Genomic DNA, 25946 nt, shown 5'->3' with positions numbered 1-25946 from the left:
GCAAGTCAAAGAGAAGGGGATGTGGTGCTGGTCCCTTTATCCAGACTCTAGACTTGGGGATGGCAGCACAGCCCATGTCATCACCCCCAAGTCGAGGTCCCAGCTCCTCATGCACCCGAAGCCCCAGCACTCACCGTGGGTTTGGCAGCTGCTGCCTGGCGGTCTCCGGAGAGCCAGGTTGGCCCCCACTGTGCAGGGAAGGCAGATGGGCCTGGAAAGAAGGGCAAGGGTCACACAGGCCTGTCTTCAGTGACCCCTCTTCCGGAGCTCCGCAGAGCACTCTCCCCTGGAGGGCGCCCTCCCATCCCAGACTCCAGCACCTGGCATGAGTGGACATCTCCACTTTCTTGGCCAGCTTCAGCAGGGCGATGTCATCCCCATAGAACTCTGGAATTCCCTGATTCTTCTTGGCATAGACATCGAACCCCGAGGAGATCACTGCCTTCTCAATCTCGAAGTCTTTGCCCCACTGGGAGTTGGGATCCCCTGGGAACAATATGGCGGATTAGGCTGGGCCAGGGTTCCTGAAGAGGCCAGATGCTAGGGACAAGGGTGGGAGCTCTGGCCATGGAGTCAGGAACCTGGTGCGGGCCCTGTCTTACCCACATTGACCCTCCACAGAGTATGGTCCTCAGCTTGGCGGAAGCAGTGAGCAGCTGTCAGGACCCACTGGTCAGAGATGAGGGCCCCCCGGCAGGTCTCCTGGCTCTTGGGCTGCAGGGGGACAGGTAATCTTCAGGGACTGCTGTGTCTCTGGCCCAAGGCTGCTTTCACCTCTGGATCCAAGCCCCATCCCTGCTTCCTCATACCTTAATAGTGACATGCCAGGGTGTCCTCTCCTGGGCGGAAGCATTGGCTGACATGTTCCCCACCCCACAGATAGTGTCTGTGAGCCGAGAGACATCTGTGGGTGTGAGGAGCAGATGCAGAAGGAGGCAGGTGAGGAACACTGTGAGCAGGTTCCCAACCTGGACCCCTGGCTGCTCCTCACTGCCCACCCCATTCCAGAGAGGGCAAAGCTCACTCACCCAGCATGTGCTCAAAGACCTGGCTCAGAGCCTCTGCATCCTGCAGAATGAACGCATGCCTCTCACCATCCTTCTTGGACCCCAGCTCGTTCAATTCTCTCCAGTCCACATCCAGGTTGCCCACCCCAATGGCATAGATGTCTGATGGAGAGAGGGAAATCACCAGAATCTCAGGGCTGACAGGCTACCCCATGAAACAGGAGACTGTAAGTCGGAACACTTTGTGTCCTACAGAGCCCTACATGAACTGGACCCCCACCCCCTGCTACCTATCTGATCTCATTTCCTACCACTTCTTGCCCTTCACTCTCTTCCAGTCACATAGCCTCCTTGAAGTTCCTCAAATTTGCAGGCACATTCCCACCTCAGGCCCTTTGCATGAGCTGCACCTCTGCCTGGTTCACTCTTCCCTCCGACTTCCCACATGGCTCACTTTCTTACCTTTTTAAGTCTTGACTCAAGTGTCACCATCTCAGCAAGGCCTTCCCTTGCCTCCTTGTCTAAAACTGCAGTGCCCCAGACACTTCCATTCCCTCCCTGCTTCATTTTATACCTTAGCACGTGTCACTGTCTACTGTGCCATATGGTTTCCTTATTTATCTTGTTTAATGCCTATAAAATGTGTCCCCCAAAAGGATATGTTCAAGTGCTAACACCTGGTACCTGTGAATGTGACCTTATTTGGAAATAGGGTCTTTTCAGATGTAATAAAGTTAAGACGAGGTCATACTGGATTAGGGTGGACCCTAATCTGATGCTTGGTGTCCTTATAAGTAGAAGGGAATCGGACACAGACACACAGAGAGACCATGTGACGACACAGAGATATACTCAGTGAAGAAGGTGATGTGAAGGAAGGATTCTTCCCTAGAGCCTCCAGAGGGAGCATGGCCATGCTGATACCTTGATTTTGGACTTCTGGCCTCCTGAACGTGAGAAAACAAATTTCTGTTGCTTTAAGCCACCCATGTTTGTATAACTTGTTGCAGCAGCCCTAGGAAATAATACGTTGCCCCCTCCAGAATGACATCACTATGCAAGGAGGTATTTTTGTCTCTTCTATTCACAGTTGTATCCTTAGAACGGTGTCCTTCCTGGGCCAGGCACTTACTTACTTACTTACTTACTTATTTATTTATGAAGAAGATTGGCCCTGAGCTAACTCTTGTTGCCAATCTTCCTTTTTTTTGCTTGAGGAAGGTTGTCCCTCAGCTAACATCCGTGCCAATCCCCCTCTATTTTGTATGTGGGTTGCCACCAAGCATGGCCTGATGAGTGGTGTAGGTCTGCGTCAGGGATCTGAACCTGCGAACCTGGGCTGCTGAATCAGAGTGCACCAGACTTACCCACTACACCACTGGGCCGGCCCACAGTAAGTACTTTAAATGAATAAATGAATAAAAAGAACTCATGAATGTAGCATGGAGGCAGAACTTCGGATCTGGTCTTCCTCTGTAAAAATGTAGGCTCTGGGGGAGGGGTCTGGAGCCATCTCTTCCCACTGGAGAACCTGGGCCCACACAACCGTCTGTGCCCAGCCTCTGAGCTAGCGTGGGTGCCTGGGGTGCCCATGGAGTCCAGTCTTCTCCCACTCTTGGCACCCCTCATGGCCCTTTTTTTGCTTCCAGAGGACGCTATGTTGTGTGTAAGGAGCGAGGTGCTCAGATAGACTGAGAGAGAAGCCTTCCCTCAGGAAGCAATCTAGCACTGGCCGAGGCCGAAGCAATTCGGTGGGAGCTGGACAAATACCCTGCCCCACGTGTTCTCTTTGACTCTTTCTCTTTAGTTCCTGCTTCTTTTCAATAAAGTGTTTTTCAGCATTTCACCCCGGCCTAGTGATGCTAAGGAGTTAGGGTTTTGCCTTCCTTAGGCCAGAGTTTTAAAGAGGAATCTGCTCACCCCTGAGGGGGAGGTGGGATGGGGCAGCATGAACAGAACAGTGAAGACCCAGCGCAAAGTGAAACTTAGGGCTTGAAACCAACTGCCCCCCCAGCCCGGTGGCACAGAGGTTAAGTTCGCGCGTTCCGCTTTGGCGGCCCAGTGTTCGCCGGTTCGGATCCTGGGCATGGACCTACTCACCACTCATCAAGCCATGCTGAGGCGGCATCTCACATAGAAGAGCTACAACTCTACAACTATGCTACACAACTATGTACTGGAGCTTTGGGGAGAAAAAGGAAAAAAGAGGAAGATTGGCAACAGATGGTAGCGCGGGGCCAATCTTCCTCAAAATAATAAACACACAAACCAACCGCCCCCTCTTATCTGAAGCACTTCTCTCCAAAATTCTTTTCTGGTCAAAGATCAGCACAATTTGTGTTTAGTCTGAACCTGAGGAATTGTTCTGTTAGAGGTGCAAGTGCCAAAGCCTTACTTAGTTACCTGTACTGCTAAAAGAGGAAATGCCAGGGCCAGTCCCTACAAGGAAGCCAGGCCTTTTTTTCCCCAGAGAGGTTTGTGGAATATAAGATGGTGGATAACGATGACCATGGTGATGATGGTGGCCGCTAACATACACTGTGTTTCTCTAAGCCAGGCAATGTCTGAGCATCTCGACCTGTGAGGCAGATCCTAACACTCTCCCCCTCTTACAAATGAAGAAGCTGCCCACGGCCACAGCCGATTGAAGATGAAACCAAGGTTGAAACCATGGGCAGTTTGACTCCAGACTCTTCAACGTGACACTTGGCTGCCTTTATATAGAACGACGCAGCCTGAGGTCTCACTAGAAATAAAGCCAAGATGCTGGAACCCCTGCCTTCAGGGCTCGTGTCCCCTGCAGGGACAGCACAGGTGGGGGGCAAGGGCAGAGGCTCACCTAGATAGTCGTTCCTCTTCTGCTTGATGTTCAAGATCTCATTGATATTGTCCACAGCCAGCTTAGGAGAACCCCCCATGTTGGACTTTCCTAGAACAGGGAAGGAAAAGATTTGTCCTTCTTGGTGGATATATCAGGATTCCCCACAGCTCTGGAGGAGTGGGGAGGCATTCATCCTGGGAACCTCAACACTTACACTTACCATAAGAGTTTCAAGATACGTTATTTACTGAAATTCTCTACATTCCAGGCACGGGGCTAGGAGGTTCATATACTTTATCTCATTTAATTCTCATGAAATCTGAGGCAGTGTGGGTATCCTCATTTTATAGACAAGAAAGCTGAGTTATGGAGGGGCTATGTAATTTGGCCAAAATCAAGAGAGAAATGACAGAGCCCAGGTCCACCGCACAGGCCGCCCTTCCATCCACGCACCTGACGTCTCTGCTCCGGAGCTATGCATCTCCATCTAGGTGACCTCCCAGGTAGCAACAATAACTAACATTTATAATCACAAAGCACTTTTACACAAACTACTTAAATTGCTCTCCATAAAAATTGTGTAAGGAAAGGAGGGAAGCTATCATTAGCATTGTTGTTGTGGTTGTCATTACCTTCAGCATCATCAACACTATTTCTACTTTATAAATAAGAAACTGAGGCCCAAAATGACAGAGGGAGAACCAGAATGTAGGTCTTCTGACCCTGTATTGGTGCTCCTTCCACTGTGCCAGACTCAGTCACAGAGACGACGATACCCACCATCTGTCAGAAGAATGATGGCGTGTCGGATTTCCTGCCAGGCTACCGTGTTCATACCAAGGCGTTGCATTTGGTTATTCATCATGAGGTAGACACTATTTAGGGCCTCGTAGATGTTGGTCCCAGTTCCATTTTCATGGTCTGGAATATGCAAAGAGGAAAGACCCTCTTAGAAACTTCCCACCTAGGAGAAGGGAATCATTTTATTCCCCCAACCATTGGAAATGCATTTATCAACTAGTTTGACAAACTCAGACCTTTGATGTCCAGATAGAGATTTGGCATCACTGCCTGTTCAAACATTAAAAGCCATTTCCCTTAGAAATGTTCATTGCATAACCGCAATCCAAGGCCACTCTAAAGTCCCAAGATTCAAAGATGAGGTTTCCAAAGAACTTGGGTTAGCCATCTGCTACCTACCACCCAGCTAGTTTTATAAGACATGGGGAGGGCCGGCCCTGTGGCTTAGCGGTTAAGAGCGTGCGCTCCGCTGCTGGCGGCCCGGGTTCGGATCCCGGGCGCGCACCGACGCACCGCTTCTCCAGCCATGCTGAGGCCGCGTCCCACATACAGCAACTAGAAGAATGTGCAGCTATGACATACAACTATCTACTGGGGCTTTGGGGGGAAAATAAATAAATAAATCTTTAAAAAAAAAAAAAAAGACATGGGGAGACTACAGTGTTGAGCCACGAAAACCAGATCATGTGGTTCTGGCATCAGGAAGGAGCCGAAGACCTGCACGATGCATTTGGACACGGAGCACATTAGACTAAGCCAGGAGTTGGTGGGAGCTGGGACTTCCCCATGATGAAACTAGACTCGGAAGATGCCCCCACCTGAGGAGCCAGAGCCCCAGAGCCCTGAGACTTGAATACCACCAAGAGGCCTTGCTCTCTCCCTGGCTTGTCCAGAATCTGTCTGCAGGCACCGAGAGCTCATCCGCTCCCTCTCCCATCACCTTCATTTGATGACACCCATACCTTTATGGTGGATGTTTTCCAGACTGTTGATCACTTCTGTCACATCCCGGGAGTTGTGGTTCAGGACAGACATGACGATTCGGGGCTTTGATGCAAAGGTGATGATGGCGACACTAACATTGATCTCAAAGCTGAAGATCTGTGAAGGGCAAGTGAAAGGGAGCCTGAGGGGCCCCGAAACCGAAGAGAAGATGGTAAGAGAGCAAGCAAAGGGCGCTGGAGGAGGCGGAGAGCCTGGCCAAGACTGACAGAGGCAAAGTCCACGGGTAGACACTCACTAGGAAACTGCTGCTGGGAAGAAGCCAGGAAACTGACGTTCTCTTTGACAGGTTTCCTCCTCATTTACTCCTCACATCAACTCTGAGGGGAGCCTGATGGTCCCCATTTTATAGATGAGGAAATAGAGGCTTGTTACCTTGCCCCAGATCACACCACTGGCAAGAGGTGGAGGTAGAATTTGAACCTGTCTGCACAACTCTGAGTCACTTCTCGAACTGTCGTCCTTTGCAACGTCACAGCTTAGTGAGTTATGTAACATTAAGTCCTAAGAGAGGCCCTAAGCAGCCCAAAAACTTTCTTCTTTAAAATGTAGCTGGGAAGAAAAACATATATCTAAATAAACTATTGTGAAAAGCATAATTACCAAGCAAAGCATTGACAAGGAATCTAAACCAGTGGCTTCCAAACTCTTCTGTTGGTTTAGTCTGTCAGTAAAACCATTTTGAGTACATACCCCAATATTAGGTATATCCATTTATGAAGTGTACTCATATTTATAAAGTGTATCACTATTCAAATATATTACACACATTTTTAAACATATAAAAATTACTGAAAATTTTAAAGGAAATTATTAAATATTGTTATTAGTTTAATTTAAATTTAAATTATGCAACAAGGATGCCAGTATTTTTCTGTCATACCCCAGTGGATTATTTTGTGTACCCCTCTGTGGAGACCACTGTTCTAGAAGATGAGTTCCTGGAAAGTAGAATCTCAGTTATGTTCATCTTTGGTGTTCCCCAGCACCCAGCACCCAGTACAATGTCTGACATGGAGTAGGCGCCCCAGCAGTGTTTGTGGAATGAAAAATATGATCCTATAAATTCAATCCATGACTCCTGCATGGCATGCATGTAATCTGGGAAGACTTCTTGGACAAGGTGGGCTGTCAGTGGGATTCTGAGGAAAAGAAGGAGACAAAGAGAGACAGTGGGCGCAGCAAGGCCTCCTTTGACGCAGGCTCCTATTTTCTGACCCTGTCCACCATGAGGGTGGCGCTGTCCTTGAAGATGGCAAAGTCTTTTTCCAACACACTCTGAGAGGCATCCAGGAGCAGGTAGAGGTTCAGGTGACCTGAGCGCTGGATTTGGATCTTGCGGCCCACAATTTCTGGGAGAAATGTGGAAGGGGAAGATTCAGATCTCCACCTTCTACCTGCTTGCTTGCCAGGGGGAGTCAGGCCTCCTTGCCTCCCCTCCAGTCAGCTCAGCCCCATTGAGCCCACTTGAGATTCCCCTGCTCCGGCCCAGGACCAGCACACTGCTGCCCCCACCTCAAGCACTCACCATTCTTCTTCTGGGTGGGATTGGTAGCTCCCAGCAGGTGGGACAAGGAGGTGCCCAGGGCGGGGGCCACATCCTCGGGAAAGTCATAAGAGTAGGGCTCTGGGGGAAGAGCCACCAGGGTCAGCCAGGGCCAGGGTGGGGGTGCCCAGGAGTCTTGGGAGGGTCAGGGTGGCTACTCACGGCGGCAGATGGGCTCTGTCCCACTCCAAACCCCATTGTCCAGGCATTCCCGCTCCGAAGACCCTGTCAGCACCAGATTCGATGAGCAGCGATATCTGACCTTGTCCCCAAGGCCAAAGCGGGACCCTGTCCGTACCACACCCACGGAAATGCCCGGGTTAGGGCAGTAATTGGCTGCGAGTGAACAAAGGAAGACAGAGATGAGCAGGGACTCACCTCCTCAGGCTCTGTTCAACCACCCTGTCCCTCCAGGCTCTTCCTCCTCTCCAGACCCTCAGAGTCTTTGGGGGCCCCTTGGCCTCTACCTTGGGAGATACCACAACTGTGCTTCCCTGAGGTGTGGATGGAAAACCTGAAGTAGGGCAAAATGTTTAGAACCCAGTGGCCTCAGTTGCCAACTAACACATCCCAATCTCAACCAAGGGACTCCGTCTGCATCCATCCCAGAGCCCCAGGGAAGATGCTGCCTGAGGAGCCGTACATCTCCACAGAGAATTTATGCACTTCATAAACCACAATGAGTCATCACGACACACCACCAGAATGGCAAAAACTAAAAAGAGGGGTATTTCCAAGTGTTAGAGAGGCTGTGGGAAAACCGGAGCTCTATGACATTGCTAGAGTGTCAGTCAGTGAAACTGTTTGCCAGCCCCTACTAAAACTAAACATATGCCCACTTGTGACCCAATAATTCCACTCTTAGACACTATGCTCAAGAGAAACAAGTGCATATGTGGACCAAAAATCATATACAAGAACGTTCATAGAGCTTTACTCAGAATAGCCCCAAACTGGAAATAACCTGAAAGCCCATCAACAGGAGAATGCATAAATAAATTGTCATATATTTATATAATGGAACCACACAGCAGCAAAAAATACCAAACTGCTGATACACTGGACAACATGGATAAATCTCACAGGCGGAATGTTGAATAAAGGGAGCCAGGAGAAAAAGAGCACATTCTATGTGATTCCGTTTGTATGAGGTGTAAGAACAGGCTAAAGGAATCTGTGGAGACAGAAGTCAGAAGCGTGGTTACCCTGTGAAGGGAACGGGAGGGAGCCTCCTGCGATGTTGGACGTGTTCTCTATCTTGGGTGGTGATTGCACGGGTGGACACAGGTGTAAAAATTCACTGAGCTGAATACTTAAGATTTGTCCACTTTTGTAGATAGATTATCTACCTTTAATTTTACCTACCTACCTATAATCTACGTATAATTACCTACCTTATAATTTTCAAATAAATTATATTTATGCTTGAATAAATGGCTATTTGGCAAAGAGTCCAGGGCATGAATAGGGAGCGGACGGCTGGCCTCCGGGTGAGGGTGTGGTCCTGCCATCTTGTGGACTCTGTGTCTTCTGCATTATGTGCTCAGAACTCTGATCCAGGAAGCTCCCAAAAACCGACAGGCAATGTGGCTTCAGGGAACCCTGGGAGCCCCACTCTGTCAAGCAGAGCCCCTCACCATTCTCAGGGGCAGTAATAAATGTGACGGAAGTGTATGTGTAGCTTATCAGATTCCAGAGCTGTTCTAGGTGCTCACTAATGTCAGCTCACTTAATCCACATGGCAACCCCATGCAGCTGGCACTCATTATCCTTGTGTTACAGATGTGAAAACCGAGGCATCACAAGGTTAAGTAACCACCCAAAGGCTGTCAAAGTCTGAGTGGGGTTGGAACCCAAACTGGTTCCAGAGGCAAAGCTCTTAAGCACAAGACTCGATTCCCACTCAGCATATAATCCCTGCAATAGCCCATGGGGCCTGAATACCAATCTTGCTTTGAGGCATTTGGAAAAGCTGGACAGAGCATGTGGAGACTTTATGTTGGATCTGAAGCTTAGCACCAACTGCCTCGGGCCAGGCTCCCTGCAGGCCTGTGATGTGTGATCTGTAGACCTCAATTTACCAAAAATCCAGGAATATTATTTTGGCACAGGAAACACCAGGCACAGAAGCTCCCTGGGCACATATCTGGCTCCAAGGTTCCCTGAAGCCCCCAGGCCAATGCAGCCGTTGGTCAGGGAACTCACCACCATTGTCACACACAGCCGTCTCCCCATCCCACATGCCGTTGGGCCGACACTGCCGCACAGGGGAACCCCGTAGTGTGAAGCCATCCTCACACTCGAAGCTCAGGTTGCCACCCACAGGGTAGGACCCCAGTCGTGGGGTGTACACACCGTTCTCAAAGGAAACAGGGGCTGGGCAGCGAACAGCTGGAAGGAGAGAAGGAAATGAGAGTTTGGGATGGATGGATAATATCTGGGCTGGGTGTCAGGTGGGTGTTGTTCAGCTTGGATGCATCAGAGTACCCAACCGGTTGTCAAAATACTATGTTGATGCACGCGAAATTGCTGCTTTTGGCAATTGGTTGAATGTTGGCAATCTCACACAATTCGACCTAACAGACCAATAAATAGCCACTTATCTCAATGTCTTGAGGGCCATGGCCACCCCATCCTCCCCTGGGGTCCTCAGATGTCCCATGAGTGGGTAAGTAAAAGGGTAACCCATGGCACAACAGGGGACTCCAGGAGCATTCAGCATCCCTTCTGAACGATCATACCATGCAGTCAATTGTTAAGAATTTTAAAAATTATCTCTGGCTTCAGTACCTCACATTATCCATCAAAGCCTGCCTCCAATGCCTTGCTATGGGCAAGTGACGTTTCCCCACTATTTCGCAAAGTCCCCTGGAAGAGTAGCTCAGCTTTGCCATCCCTATCACACCATCTAGTCAGGTTAAGCCCCACCCTGAGCAACTCCCAAATAGAAGTTCTGGGGTGGCCGCTGGCGAGGCACCCTGAGCAAGGCCCGCGGGGAGCCTCACGTTTGCAGATCGCCTTTGTCAGCCGGGTGGAGCTCGGGGTCTGCCACTGTCCATTGCTCTTGCACAGCCGTGTTGCTGTTGGGTATGCATAACGGCCCAGGGGGCAGGAGTAGGTGAGGACACTCCCAGGGGCCCAGCCATTGCTGAGGGTGAAAGTACCACCGGAGATATTCACGTTCTGAGGGCAGAAGGGAGCAGCGGCTGCCAAGCCTGCAGGCATGGGGACAAGACACAGAAATGGAGAAAAGAAGGAAGACATGGATGAAAAAGGAAAGCAAAAGAGACTGTGTGGGAACTCAAGCTGGGTAGGCCCAGCCTTGCCCACAGGACCCCAACATCCCCCTTCCCTTGCTCCTACCTGGGTACAGGGGCAGCAGGCAAAGGAGAGCCATCAGTGGGTCCATGGTGTCCACCTTAGGAGCAGGGAGAGGTGGAGAGCTGGGAGAGGGAAAAGGTCATCTGACTTCCCGAAAACCAGAGCTGGCTCAGCAGCCTCTTTATTTGCTGCCAGAGGAGAGCTAGGGAGTGGCAAAAGGGGTGTTCTCTTGTTAGGAAAAAACTAATCAGGGATTGAGGACTGGGCTGACGGGTGAAACCTTTGCTTTGTCTCCCTAATCCCATATATCCATAGAGTGAATTGATCTCCACCACGGGCTTTGCGTATTGCTCCCAACCTCCACCCCCCACACACATATATACACACACACACACACATACACACATGTGCACACATGCTCTTGCATGAATAGTCTAAAGCACACAAATCCACAAACCATCCCAGACATTACAAAACATTTTATTTAAGTAAAGTTTCAGTTTTCTTTTGGATTTTTCCAAGTGGATTTTACTTCCTGAGAGCCTGGGACAGTATTGTCTTCTTGAACATAAACCTCCAAGGGATTGAAACTAATTTTCTTAGAAATTCTTGACACAGAGCATGATTCACAATCTTTTTCTTCCCTGCGACTCTTCCCCAGAGAGAATCTAGGGATAAAATTAAATCAACACTTAGTTTTGGAGACTGAAAAAAATGTTTAGAACATTTTTACGGAAAGTCCCATAATTCCCAACTTAGAAAATAAATAAATTTGGTGTTGGTTACTCAAAGAGTTTGGGATGTGCCCTTAAATTACAACCTGCATTTGTATGAAATGCAGGAAGCAAATAAAGTCTAAGCTAGGGTGTTAGACTCCCATCGCACAGAAGTCTCTTTAATACTTTGTCAAACAATGTGGAATAGAGATAAATAAGATTAATCAAAAGTGAAGATGAAACAGGGGCTGGCCCTGTGGCCTAGCAGTTAAGTTTGGTACACTCCACTTCGGCTGCCCAGGTTCAGTTTCCGGGCTCAGACCTACAGCACTCGTCAGTAGCCATGCTGTGGTGGTGACCCATATACAAAATAGAGGAAGATTGGCACAGATGTTAGCTCAGGGCAAATGTTCCTCAAGCAAAAAGAAGAAGATTGGCAACAGATGTTAGCTCAGGGCGAATCTACCTCAGCAAAAAAAAAAAAGAAGAAGAAGAAGATGAAACATCTCTGAAGTGATCATTTAAGTTTGTAAAAACTCTTGTGGTTTACAAATAACTTCTCAGAAACACACATGCACAAAGTGTGGCTCACCTGGGACAGGACTGACTGAATGCAGGAAGACCATGACACCCTTGGTGTTGGGGTCCCAAAACTGCTGCTGTGGCAGAACTGCTGGTGCCTCCCCCGCACCCAGTATCTGTTATCCCTCCTTCTTCAGTAAGAGATGTTTAGCAGGATACACAGTCACCCAGCTAAAGACTACATTTCCCAGCTTCCCTTGCAACTGGTGGCCAGGTGATGTGGTTCTGGCCAATATGAGTAGAATTGATGTGTGTAACTTCCAAGTTATACCCCTAAAATAAAAGAGGAGGATGCCCTCCACTTCCCATGAGCTGGAATATAAATCTGATGGTGATTCGAGAGCAATATCCTGGGGATGACAGAGCAAACAGAAGAGCCTGAGTCCCTGACACTGCGTTGCAATACCAGCCCTGCCCACCTACTCAGATTGTTACAAAAGAGAAATAAACTACCTTAAGGGTGGTGGGCATTAGAGATGTTCACGAATATGCTCGCTTTATCTCCTTTCAGTCACATAGTAGGACTGAACTTTCCCATCCACTTGCTTTGGCCAATGAAACGTGAGTATACATGACGTGTATACGGCTTTATGAGCCAATGCAGTCTTCACCATGCTCTCTTTCCTTCTGTATGGCAACATCTGAGATGATGGCTGCTCATCAGCCTAGATCCCTGGGAGATACCAAAGGCAGAAGCTCTGCTGACCCTCAGATACATAAAACAAGCAAAAACTAAACCTTCGTTGTTTTAATCCACTGCATTACCACTGCTGCAGGAAAAAAAAATACCACCCAAAATTTAGGGGCTTAAGAAGATGATTTATTCTTTCTCATGATTCTGTGGGTTGGCCAGGTGGTTCTTCTGCTGGTCTTGCCTGTGCTCATTCATGTATCTGCAGTCAGCTGCGGGCTGAGTTCAGCGGCAACAGTGGGACAGACGGTCCGTCATCCCTAGCCACCCATGGCATGGCAGTCTCAGGACAGCATTCCAAGAGAGCCAAAGCATAAGCTGCAAGGTCTCTTGAGGCCTGTCCTTGGTGGTCACATAACATCATTTCCACCATGTTCTACTGGTCACAGCAAATCACAAGGCCAGCCCAGATTTAAGAGTGGGGGAAAGTTTACCTCTTGATGGGAAGAGTGACAAAGTCAATTGCAAAGAGGCATGAAGGCACACCAGAAAAGGAGAGACTTATGGCCATATTTTCTTTTCTTTCTTTTTTTTTTTTTGAGGAAGATTGGCCCTGAGCTAACATCTGTCGCCAATCTTCCTCTTTTTTTTTTTTTCCTCTCCAAAGCCCCAGTACATAGTTTTATATCCTAATTGTAGGCCCTTCTAATTCTTCTATATGGGTGACACCTCAGCACAGCTTGATGAGTGGTGAGTAGGTTCACACCCAGGATTTGACCCAGACGCCACCAAAGTGGAATGTGCAAACTTAACCCCTACGCCACCGGGCCAGCCCCTTATGGTCATATTTTGCAAACTACTATGGCAACTGAGATTTGGCGGTTGTTACCAGGGTATAATGAATCCTCATCTGACTGAATACTTAAGCCACTGAATTTTAGACACCTCTTTAAGGCACTGCTATGGGGGCCGGCCCAGTGGCACAGCGGGTTAAGTGCGCACGCTCTGTCTCAGCAGCCCGGGGTTCACAGGTTCGGATCCTGGGCGTGGACCGATGTACCGCTTGTCAAGCCATGCTGTGGGGGCGTCCCATATAAAGTACAGGAAGATGGGCATGGATGTTAGCCCAGGGGCCATTCTTCCTCAGCAAAAAGAGAGGGATTGGCAACAGATGTTAGCTCAGAGCTAATCTTCATCAACCCAAAAAAAAAAAAAAGGCACTGCTACGGACTGAATTGCATCCCCCCAAAATTCGTATGTGAAGCCCTAACCTGCAATGCGACTATATTCGGAAATGATAAAGCCTACAAAGAGGTAATTAAGGTTAAATGAGGTCATAAGGATGGGTCCTGATCCAATAGGACTAATGTCATTGTAAGAAGAGACACCAGAGAGCTCCCCCGCTCCCCACCATGGCAGAACTCTGACATGTGTGTTCTGCACCACACCAGGCCTCCTCAGCAGGCCTCATCTCCACTCACCCACAGTGGTAAATTCACTTGATAACACATCCTTTATTGGCTGTCTTCCTTCCCTATGCCACTTTCCCACTCCCTCCGCCCACGTTTCCTGGTACCCGCTCCCAAATGCACTATTTGCATTTGAACCCTTGTCTCAGGGGCTGCTTCTGGGGGAAGAAGACTTCATGTTGACAGGACCTGCTATGTGCCAGACACTATCCTAAACCTTTTATATGTAGGAACTCACTTAATTCTCACAACAAGCCACGACACAGGTTTTATCATTACCCCTACTTTATAGACAAGGAAACTGAGGCACAGAAATGTTAAATGACTTGCCCCTGATGCACACAGGTACTCAGAGGCAGAGCTGGGATTCAAACCCAGGCAGCATGGCTCCTGAGTCTACACTCTTAGCCCCTATGCTTTAGTGTCTCTTGCTAACATCTTCTCTGAGGTGGCTCTTCTGAGCTCCCTGAACTTCCCTCAGTCCCAGTCCCACCGCCACCCACTAGCATTGCGCCTTCCCAAGCCCTCTCTCCCCTAGGCGCTTGCCTCTTGTTACCCCCTCTCTTGTAACACCTTCTTCTCCATTCTTTTCAAATCCCTTATCCTCTGGGAAGCTTTCTCCGTCCTCCATCCTCCTCCAGATTCCTACCCATCCTCCTCCAGATTCCTACAGGACCTGTCCACGGGATTTACTGCCTTCTAGTTATTTGTGTGCTTATCTCAACATCCCCGGAGGAAGGATCCCAGGAGCTTTTGTTGAAACAATGAGCTCCATGAGTAAGGTTAAGGTCAACCCCCTCCCCAGTCCTGTTGTCATCCCAAGTAAACAGCATCCTTTAGATCAGCAACAAAAGTGCCTTTGGTTTCTATTCCTTCCGTTTCATTTTTAATAAAAGTATTTACATTGGGTCAGACCCCACCCGCTTCCTCTAACACAGCCCACTGTGAGGGCATTAGGTACACACACCATCCGCCATCCCACCATGCACTGACCTACTTATTTTGAACTGATTACCCAACTGTAACCTTGAGAAACCTTTACATAAATAACCCTTAGAGCCTCAGAAAAGGTTTATACTCAGCCCCTGGCTTCTCTCTCATCCCCAGGCTCCTCCAGTCTCCTGGACCCCAACCTGCAGGCCCAGACTCTGGGTCAGGACACCTAATCTCATCTCCTCACCCATCCACTGCACAAACAATTCCTGAGAATTAAGCAAGGCATCAAGGGTGGAGTGGGGACCTCCCAAGAAACAGAAGGCCTGTCCCTGACCTCCTGTAAAGGGCCACATCTCTTTTGGATGGAAACTCAGCCTCTGGGAACAGCCAGGCCTGGGGTGTGCCAGGATGTCCATCTGTCCACACCACAGCCCCTACCTCACCCCTGTCCATCCCATCTCTCTGGGGTCTCCACAGTCCTGAGGGCCAGTAGTGCATCACCCTCCCTCCCCAACTTCTTGCTACCTGTGAGGCAGGCTGCCCTGTGTAGCCCAGACGAGAGTGTGGTGACCACGGCTCATGTACTTAGGGGTCAGTTGGAAAAGGGCAAGGGGAGGAGGGCCTCCAGCTGTAAACTCCCAGGCTCCCTCCCTCACCATCCCCACCCCCTATATCTGGACTTGGCTTTGGTGGGAGAGAGAACCCAACTGCCCCTCTTCTGCCCATTCATTCAAAATGCCTCTCTAATGTTTTCCTCTGTATCCTGGGGAGTGGGGGGGATGATCCATCTCCTTCCCTCTGCTGGATACCAGCTCCCTTCCATCAAAAGGACAGCCCTAGGGTTTAAGGAGTGGCAGCCTCCTGCCCCCACCCCCCAATGCTGCCAAGGGGCAGGAGAGAACTTTCAGGGTAGAAGGGACGTACATTCTTGCCTTGCTTTCCTACTAGACTCAAACAAAAGGTCATACTCCAGCAAAACTCCTCTGGCCTGCATCTCTGGCCCTAGCCCTGGGGTGGTGGAAGGAATTCAGGCTTTGACTAAAGACAGCCAGAAATCTCTGGTTCAGCTTGGCAAATTTGTTAGTTGTTTCATAACCTTACTCATCCTATTTCGTCATCTGCCACTCAGCGAGCCAACAGCAAAATACACTCCCCTTAAGGTTACCTCTGAGAATTAAATTAGGACTATCAAAATGAGATGATCTATTCCCCTACAGGTGTGGAAGGGTGATGTACAAAGATATTCACTGCAGCATTCATTGTTACCAAGAGCAAAAGTTTAGAAATATCCAAGTCCACTAACAGAAGACCAATACACAGCACATTGTGGTTTGGACAGTGGAATACTACGGAGCCTCTGAAAGCTTAAGGTTTATCTGTAGGTATAAAGCAGAATGTCTCAAGATATTATACGTAATATAAAATACACTTTTTAACTAAGCAGACATTCAAAACTGTGTGTATGGGATGTCACCATTTATGCAAAAAAGAGAAAAAAGAAGATGTAGTTACATATGTTCTTTATAAGTGTACAATTTCTCTGGAAAGGTATACAAGAAACGGAATAGGACGGCTGCCCCTGGGGAGAACTGGGGACTGGAAAGTGGGATGCGGGGCAAGGAGAGAGATTTACTTTTCTCTAAATCCCCTTTATTACTCTCAGCGCTTTTCACTGGGTATGAATGCTACCTATTCATATAGGTAGAGGGAAGTATAAGGAGCCAAAGAGAAAGCTCTGGAACCAGGCAGGAAGACACTCGCAGGAGGTCTCTGGGCGAGTCAGCATCTCCTTTGTATCCTCAGTGTCCCAATTAGAAGCCCTATAATAGCTTTTCACAGGAAAAAGTGGCTTGAATATCTGCCTAAATGTTCTAACACACCTAAAGAACCACCCTGCTGGACTACAAACAAGAGACCCCGATGCAGTCTCTCTGCAGACTAAGTTTTATTTTGTAAAACTTCAAACATATGCAAAAGTAGAGAGAATGGTATAATGAACTTCCATGTACCTATCATCCAGCTTTAGCAGTCATCAAGATAAGGACAATGCTGGTTCATCTCTGTGTGCCCACCCACTCCTTCCAGGATTATTATTATTATTTGTGTGTGTTTGTGTGTGTGTGTGTGTGTGAGGAAGATCAGCCCTGAGCTAGAATCCGTGCTAATCCTCCTCTTTTTGCTGAGGAAGACCAGCTTTGAGCTAACATCTATTGCCAATCCTCCTCCTTTTTTTTTTTTTCCCCCTAAAGCCCCAGTAGATAGTTGTATGCCATAGCTGCACATCCTTCTAGTTGCTGTACGTGGGACGCGGCCTCAGCATGGCCGGAGAAGCGGTGCATTGGTGCGTGCCCGGGATCCGAACCCGGGCCACCAGTAGCAGAGTGCGCGCACTTAACCGCTAAGCCATGGGGCCGGCCCCAAGATTATTTTTAAACAATCCAAGACATCATATTACATTTCATCTCTAAATATACATCAGTATATGTCTCTACAAGGTAAGGACTCCTTTTTGAAAACACAACCATAATACAATTATCACACCTTTTAAAAAATCAATAATATCAAATCTGTTTTAAAAGATTTTTTTATTGTGGTAAGACACACTTAAATAAAATAAAATTTATCATCTTAACCATTTGCAAGTGTACAGTTCAGTGGTATTAAATACATTCATAATGTTGTGACATCAACAACTGAAAGGAATGGGGACAGAGTTGTAAAGGAGCAGAGTTTTTGTATGTTATTGATGTTAAGCTGGTATAAAATCAAATTAGAGATAACTTTAGGATGTTAAGTGAAATCTCCACGGTAACCACAAAGAAAATAGCTATAGAATATACACAAAAGGAAATAAGGAAAGAATTTAAACGTTTCACTATAAAAAACCAACCAAATAAAAAAGAAGACAGAAATGCAGGAAATGTGGTATGAGAAAGCTATAAGGCATATAGAAAACAAATAGCATGATGGGAGAAGTAAGCCCCTCCTTATCAGTAATTACTTTAAAGGTAAATGGATTAAACTCTCCAATCAAAAGACAGAGATTGGTAAAATGGATAAAAACACATGATCCGACTATATGCTATCTACAAGAGACTCACTTTAGACCCAAAGACACAAACAAGTTGAAAGTGAAAGGATAGAAAATGATATTCCATGCAAATGGTAGCCAAAAGTAAGCAGGGGTTGCTATACTAATATCAGACAAAATAGACTATAAGTCAAAAAGGTTGCAAGAGACCAAGAGGACATTATATATTAACACAAGGTTCAATACATTAAGAAGATGTAACAATTATAAACATTTATGCACCTAATAACGGACCAGAAAAATATACGAAGCAAAAACTGACAGATTGAAGGGAGAAATAGACAGCTCTACAATAATAGTTGGAGACTTCAATGCCCTATTCTTAATAATGGATAGAACAATCAGATAAAAGATAAAGAAATAGAGGACTTAACACAATAAACCAAATAGATTTAACAGACATATACAGAACACTCCACCCAACAACAACAGCATACACATTCTTCTCAAGCACACATGGGACATTTTCTAGGATAGACCGTATGTTAGGCCACAAATTATGTCTCAATAGATTTAAAAAGATAAATATCATACAAAATATCTTCTCCAACCACAACTGGATAAAATTAGAAATCAACAACAGAAGTAAAACTGGAAAACTCACAAATTTATGGAAATTAAACAATATTCTCTTAAACAATCAATGGATCAAAGAAGACATCACAAAGGAAATTAGAAAATACTTAGAGACAAATGAAAACAAAAACACAACATACCAACACTTATGGGATGCAGTGAAAGCAGCGCTAAGGGGGAAATTTATAGCTATAAATGCTTATGTTAAAAAAGATCTCAAATCAACAACTTACTCTACAACATAAGAAACTAGAAAAAGAAGAACAAACTAAACCCAAAGGTAGCAGAAGGAAGGAAATAATAAAGATCAGAGCAGAGATAAATGAAATAGAGAATAGAAAAACATAGATAAAATCAATGAAACCAAAAGTTAGTTCTTTGAAAAGATCAATAAAATTGACAAACATTTAGCTAGAGGTACTAAGAAAAAAAAAGAGAGAAGACTCAAATTACTAAAATCAGAAATGAAAGTAGAGACATTACTCCTGATTCTACAGAAATAAAAAGGATTATAAGTGTACTATGAGCAACTGTATGCCAACAAATTGGAAAACCTAGAAGAAATGGTCAAATTTATTTTTAATAACATGTGACATTTCACTTTTGACCAATCAACTTGCATTATCTTTTTTTTTTTTTTTTTGGTGAGGAGGACCAGCCCTGAGCTAACATCCAATGCCAATCCTCCTCTTTTTGCTGAGGAAGACTGGCCCTGGGCTAACATCCATGCCCATCTTCCTCTACTTTATACGGGACGCCGCCACAGCATGGCTTAACAAGCGGTGCGTCGGTGCGCACCCGGGATCCGAACCGGCGAAACCCGGGCCGCCGCAGCAGAACGTGCGCACTTAACCGCTTGCGCCACCGGGCTGGCCCCACATTATCTTTTTTTTAATTAAGATATAACACACATACAGTAAAGTGCACAAATCTTTTTTTTTTTTTTTTTTTTTTTTGAGGAATATCAGCCCTGAGCTAACATCCATGCCAATCCTCCTCGTTTTTTGCCGAGGGAGACTGGCCCTGGGCTAACATCCGTGCCCATCTTCCTCCACTTTATATGGGACACCACCACAGCATGGCTTGACAAGCAGTGTGTCAGTGCATGCCCGGGATCCAAACCCAGGCCATCAGCAGCAGAGCGCACGCACTTAACCACTACACCATGGGGCGGGCCCCAAAGTGCACAAATCTTATGTGTACAGCTCATTGACTTATTATGTAGGTTGTCATCTGAGTAACCACAACCCAGATCAAGATATGGAAACTTTCCCATCCTCAGAAGGCTTTCTTATGCCTTTCCCAGTCATTTCCCAACATTCTCCCACAGTTTAATTTTAAAATGAAATTTCATTATGATTTTTTTTTTTTTTTTGCTGAGGAAGATTCGCCCTGAGCTAACATCTGTTGCCAATATTCCCCTTTTTCTCCTTTTTTTTCATGTGGGCCACCGCCACAGCATGGCCACTAACAGTCAAGTGGTGTAGGTCTGCGCCCAGGAACTGAACCCGGGCTGCTGAAGCAAAGCACACCAAACTTAACCACTAAGCCACTGGGCTGGCCCTCATAAATTTTTTATGTAAAAGTTTAAATCTTCCACTTCTTTTAAAATATTTCTTTTCCACTTTTCAGCTTTTCCCAAATGAAATGCCTCTTTTGAATTATGAATGTATAAAATGTTTAATCGTTCTCTGATTTCTAATTTTATTTCTATTTTTAAAATATACAGAAAAACAGGATAAAGGGTCTGGCTTCTTCTACAAATAATTGTCATGAAAAGATGCAAGAGGAATTGTTACAGATTGAATGAATTAAGAGTCATATTGACCAAATGCAATGTGTGGCCTTAGAATCAGGATTCTACTTCTTAGAATCCTGATTCTAAGAAACCAACTGTAAAAAAACATTTCTGAGACAATTAGGAAAATTTGAACATAGACCACATAGCAAATGATGTTATGGATTGTGGTTAATTTTCTTAGGTGTGTCCATGTATTGTGGTGATATCGTTTTACAATTTTTTGATGTTAGGTATACAAGCAGCAATATTTACAGACAGATATAATGTCTGGCATTTGCTTTAAAATTCTCTAGTGTTCTAATTTTCATTTGTCTCTAAGTATTTTCTAATTTCCCTTGTGATTTCTTCTTTGATCCATCGATAGTTTAAGATGGAGCCAGATGAAGCAAGGCTCGCAGACTGTTGAAAATTGTTGAAGCTGAGAGATCTGTACATGGGAGTTCTATCTACTATTCTCCCTACTTTTGTGTACGTTTTAAAATTTCCATAATAGAAAGTTAAAAAATAAAATATTTTAACTCACTTTGGCCATTAAGTGGCTAAGATTAAACAAACAAATAAAAAGACTAGACATGACATCAAGACCCTGGCACATAATAGGCACTGTCAAAAATACCAAATGAATCAATGATTAAACTCAGAGAACATAAGTATTGAATCATCTTGCAAGTTACATCTACCACTGAAATTAATAAATGAGCCATTTACACATTAGTCTTTCGTGAACTTTGTTAAGATGAGTCAGTTCTTTGGAGCCCAGTCATATCTGTATTTTTAAAATCCCATTTCTGAGTTCACAAAGCCAAGAATTAGATCTTTTGAAATATGACCACATAAAGGTAAAGCCACCCTGTCAGAGCCATCTGTTATCCCTCCGTAGATGACATGTTACTATCTTTCTATAAACTACCACAAAACCTACCTCTTAGCGTCGCTGTACTAAATGAGGTAAGGTAGATAAACTAGCACCTAGCGCAGCAGCTGGCAGGAAGTTACTCAGTAAACATTAGGCCCCTGTAGTAGCCACTTCTTGTGCCCTGCGTCTCCTCTGCCTACCTCTGATTTCAGCTGTGGCTGAGGTGGACGGTTCTTTGGGAGCTCAGACTCACCTTGTGCTAAATCATCCCAACCTGGGCCTTCTCCAGAGCATCGGTGCCCAGTGGGCAAGCGCAGTGGGAAAGGTGGGGGAACTAACACCCCAGAGTCAACCTGCAATCAATCAGAGCGTGAAAACTGGTGGATAGATGCTTCTGCTTCCTGTCATCCAGGTGGACAATTTCTGCAGACATTCTGTTTCTCTGCTCAAAAGGTCCCGGTGGAATCGAATCCCCACCGCACACAATGGTAACGCCACTGTCTCTTAAATTGACTTTTCCTCCTTCACGATCTCACACTCCCTACGGCCTCACTTCTGCTTTCTGGAATTACCTAAATTAACCACCTATACCTATATCACAGTCTCTGCTTTCGGGGACACTCAAATTAAGACAATCCCTTTCCCGTCCTCTTATATAATCCGTTGCTCTTCTTTCCTGGGCTCCCTGCCACCAACTCCCCAGCCAAACCCGGACTGTAACATTAACATGCAGAATTACGATCCATCAATTTACTGGTATCTGCGCACTTCTGGGCACAAGCTGCTCAAGTGGGGGGACCCTGTGACACGTTTGGCATCCCCCAGTGTCCAGTGAGAGAGAGATATGTAAGCCGGTCAGCACTGCCCCAAGCTGTGGGAGTCATTGAGGCTGTTCACCAATCTTGCCGTTCTCTGCCTTCCAGGCACACAGTTAAGATCGAATTTCTCAGTGCTCTTGAAGTTAGGCATAGCCACACGGCTTGTTTGCCAACACAATGTGAGCACAAGCCGCATATGTTGTTGCTTCCAGGCAGAAATGCTAATTACCAGTGCAATGTGAGACAATTTGCAGCACCCTCTTTCTATAGAGCTTCCTTTAACCTGGATTTCTGAGTGACTGTGACGCTCAGAGCCCCCTAACACCACTCCCCCTGACCCCACAAGCAGCATTAGTGAGAAATAAAACTGCTGTGTTGAGCTACTGAGATTGCAGGTTGTTTGTTACTGCAGCATTACTTAGCCATGCTGACTGATACATACTGAGATAGGTGTGCATATAAAGTTCACAGGGACAAAAAGAGGGGGTATCAGGTCTCTCCAGAGGTTCAGAAAATCTCCATAGAGGAACTGGAGATAAGACTTAAAAGACGAGTGTTCAACTAGCTAACAAGGAAGAGAGACAGCAATCCAGGCAAAGCAATCCGTGTGTGCAAAGGCCTGCGGAGGGGCCGGCCCAGTGGTTTAGCGGTTAAGTGCACGTGCTCCGCTATTGGCGGCCCACATTCGGATCTGGGCGCGCACCGACGCACCGCTTTTCCGGCCATGCTGTGGCTGCGTCCCACATACAGCAACTAGAAGGATGTGCAACTATGACATACAACTGTCTACTGGGGCTTTGGGGAACAAAAGGAGGAGGATTGGCAATAGATGTTAGCTCAGAGCCAGTCTTCCTCAGCAAAAAGAGGAGGATTAGCATGGATGTTAGCTCAGGGCTGATCTTCCTCACAAAAAAATAAATAAATAAATAAATAAATAAATAAAAATAAATAAATAAATAAAAGGCCTACCGAGTCTGGAACCCCAGAGCACATTAAGGGAACTACAAGTAGTTGGGGAAGTTTTAGGGTGGGCGAGGGAAGGGGAGCCCCCAGTAAGACGAAACCGTGGAAGAGAGCATGTCCTACTCAGGAGCCAGGATTGGTAGGTTGTAAGGCAATTAGGTATTGGCATTTTAGATACAGAAGTGATATGATTTCAAAAATATTATTCTGGATTAGTGTGGAAGAAATCGGAAGAGCTGGAAGACCGGTTAGGAGACATTTATAGTCCCGGCAAGAGACCTGGGGCTAAAAGCAGGCAGAGACGTGGGGAAGGAGAAGACAGGACAAGTGTAGAGGAACAGAGCGTGGAGGTCCCTTGGGCTTTCAGAACAGGTCGCCTCCATCTCGGCTCTTACCCCAGTGTGCTGTGGGTGCTGATTTATTAACTACAGTCTTCTTGAAGGTAGAAAATGTCTTTTTTTTTTTTTTTTTTTACAAATTCACATTTTATTATTCAATGAAACATGAGAAAGGTTTTAGCTTCCTGGGAAACAAACTTGAACAAGAGAAGAAAATGTGTCCAATAAATAGATATGGGTTTTTAGCTGCTAAAGATATAGGTTTCTTTGTCAGGGTTTATATTTGACAGGACAATTGTCTGTATTAAAATGATTGTTCACTATTAAATGAATTTATTTCTCATTTCTTTTTTTAAAAAAATTTATTGTGGTAAAATACACAAAATATAAAATTTACCTTCTTAGCCCTTTTTTGTGTGTGTGTGAGGAAGATTAACCCTGAGCTAAAATCCGATGCCAATCCTCCTCTTTTTGCTGAGGAAGATTGGCCCTGGGCTAACATCTGTATCCATCTTCCTCTACTTTATATGGGACACCACCACAGCATGGCTTGACAAATGGTGCGTCGGTCAATGCCCAGGATATGGGCCTGCGAACCCCAGGCTGCCGAAGCAGAGCGCACACACTTAACCACTGCGCCATTGGGCAGGCCCAACCATCTTAGCCATTTTTAAGTGTACAGTTCAGGGCCGGCCCCATGGCTTAGCGGTTGAGTGCATGCGCTCTGCTGCTGGCGGCCCGGGTTCGGATCCCGGGCGCGCACCGACGCACCGCTTGTCCCGCCATGCTGAGGCTATGTCCCACATACAGCAACTAGAAGGATGTGTGGCTATGACATACAACTATCTACTGGGGCTTTGGGGGGAAAAATAAATAAATAAAATTAAAAAAAAAGTGTACAGTTCAGTGGTGTTAAATACATTCATAATGTTGTGCAACCATCACCACTATCCATCTCCATAACTCTTTTCATCTTGTAAAACTGAAACTCTATACCCATTAAATAATAACTCCTCATTCCCCGCTCCCCCCCAGCGCTGGCAACCACCATTCTACTTTCTGTCTCCATGATTTTGACTGCTCAAAGCATCTCATATAAATGGAATCATACAGTATTTGTCCTTTTGTGTCTGGCTTATTTCCCTTAGCATAATGTCCTCAAAGTTCATCCATGTCATAGCAAGTCATAATTTCCTTCCTTTTTAAGGCTGAATAATATTCCATTGTACGTGTATCCACATTACTTACCCATTCATCCATTGATGAGCATTTGGGTTGCTTCCACATTTTAGGTATTTCACTGTGAATAATGCTGCTATGAACATGGGTGTACAAATATCTCTTTGAGATCCTGCTTTCAATTATTTTGGATATATACCCAGAAGTGGAATTTCTGGATCATATGGTAATTCTATTTTTAATTTTTTTGAGGAACTGCCCTACTGTTTTCCATAGTGGCTATATCATTGTACATTCCCACCAACAGCACACAATGGTTTCAATTTCTCCACACCTTGAGGAAATGTATCTTATTCTCCTTTTACCACCAGCACTAGCTCAGGGTTGGCCATTGTAGGAACTCGTATATTTATTAAATGGATAACTAAAGGCTTGGTGGCTAAGTATATATGAGGGATGAAGGGGAAAAGAGGGGTCTATATTGAATCTCAAGCTTTTAGCTTGAGTGATGGAATGGATGATGTACTACTGCTTGTGACTATAAGAGGAGAAACAGGTTGAGGAGAAAGAGAACAGATTCTGTCCAGGACACATTGTGTTTTAAGTACCTTTAGAATGCTCAGGACGGGGCCGGCCCTGTGGCGTAGTGGTTAAGTGCGCGTGCTCAGCTGCTGGCGGCCCGGGTTCAGATCCCGGGCGCTCACCGACGCACCACTTGTCAGGCCATGCTGTGGCGGCGTCCCATATAAAGTGGAGGAAGATGGGCACAGATGTTAGCCCAGGGCCAGTCTTCCTCAGCAAAAAGAGGAGGATCGGCAATGATGTTAGCTCAGGGCTGATCTTCCTCACCAAAAAAAAAAAATGCTCAGGAGGAAATGGATATTCTACACTGGAAACAGAAGGCAGGTCTGGTGGGAGATAGAAATGTAGGAGTCTGTATTAGTCAGGATTCTCCAGAGAAACAGAACCAATAGGATATATAGAAAGAGATTTATCTTTTTTTTTTTAATTTTTTATTTATTTATTTTTCCCCCAAAGCCCCAGTAGATAGTTGTATGTCATAGTTGCACATCCTTCTAGTTGCTGTATGTGGCACGCGGCCTCAGCATGGCCAGAGAAGCGGTGCATCGCTGCGTCAGTGCGCGCCCGGGATCCGAACCCGGGCCGCCAGCGTTGGAGTGTGAGCACTTAGCCGCTAAGCCACGGGGCTGGCCTGAAAGAGATTTATCTTAAGGAATTGGTTCATGCAATTGTGGGAGCTGGAGAGTCCAAAACTCATAGGACAGACCATCAGGCTGGAAACTCAGGGAAGAGTTGATGTTGTAGTCTTGAGTTTGAATTTATAGATCAGGGCGGCAGGCTGGAAACTGAGGCAGGATTTCTATGTAACAGTCTTGAGGCAGAATTCCTTCTCTGGGAAACCTCAGTTTTTGCTCTTAAGGCCTTCAAGTGATTAGATGAGGTCCACCCACATTATCAAGGGTAATCTCTT

General features: G+C 46.1%; 1 protein-coding gene across 1 annotated transcript in view; it reads right to left on the bottom strand.

The window, feature by feature from the left end:
* The window catches only part of C2 (complement C2), a 40145-nt gene that overhangs the window by 1255 nt on the left and 12944 nt on the right, over positions 1–25946 (bottom strand). The window contains exons 2-15 of the mRNA XM_004424332.3: positions 10541–10620; positions 10183–10392; positions 9383–9568; positions 7340–7513; positions 7160–7258; positions 6850–6983; positions 5592–5730; positions 4609–4749; positions 3847–3936; positions 1029–1169; positions 810–904; positions 603–714; positions 321–486; positions 135–211 (exon numbers count right to left, since the gene is read on the bottom strand). Of these exons, the coding sequence (XP_004424389.1) occupies positions 135–211; positions 321–486; positions 603–714; positions 810–904; positions 1029–1169; positions 3847–3936; positions 4609–4749; positions 5592–5730; positions 6850–6983; positions 7160–7258; positions 7340–7513; positions 9383–9568; positions 10183–10392; positions 10541–10586 (1810 nt within the window). The 5' untranslated portion in view covers positions 10587–10620. The remainder of the gene's footprint in view (positions 1–134; positions 212–320; positions 487–602; positions 715–809; positions 905–1028; positions 1170–3846; positions 3937–4608; positions 4750–5591; positions 5731–6849; positions 6984–7159; positions 7259–7339; positions 7514–9382; positions 9569–10182; positions 10393–10540; positions 10621–25946) is intronic.

Source organism: Ceratotherium simum, chromosome 13 (genome assembly GCF_057802395.1).
Source record: "Ceratotherium simum simum isolate JZ-2026a chromosome 13, ASM5780239v1, whole genome shotgun sequence".
Lineage (NCBI taxonomy): Eukaryota > Metazoa > Chordata > Mammalia > Perissodactyla > Rhinocerotidae > Ceratotherium > Ceratotherium simum.
This window is presented reverse-complemented; position numbering and strand designations above follow the sequence as displayed.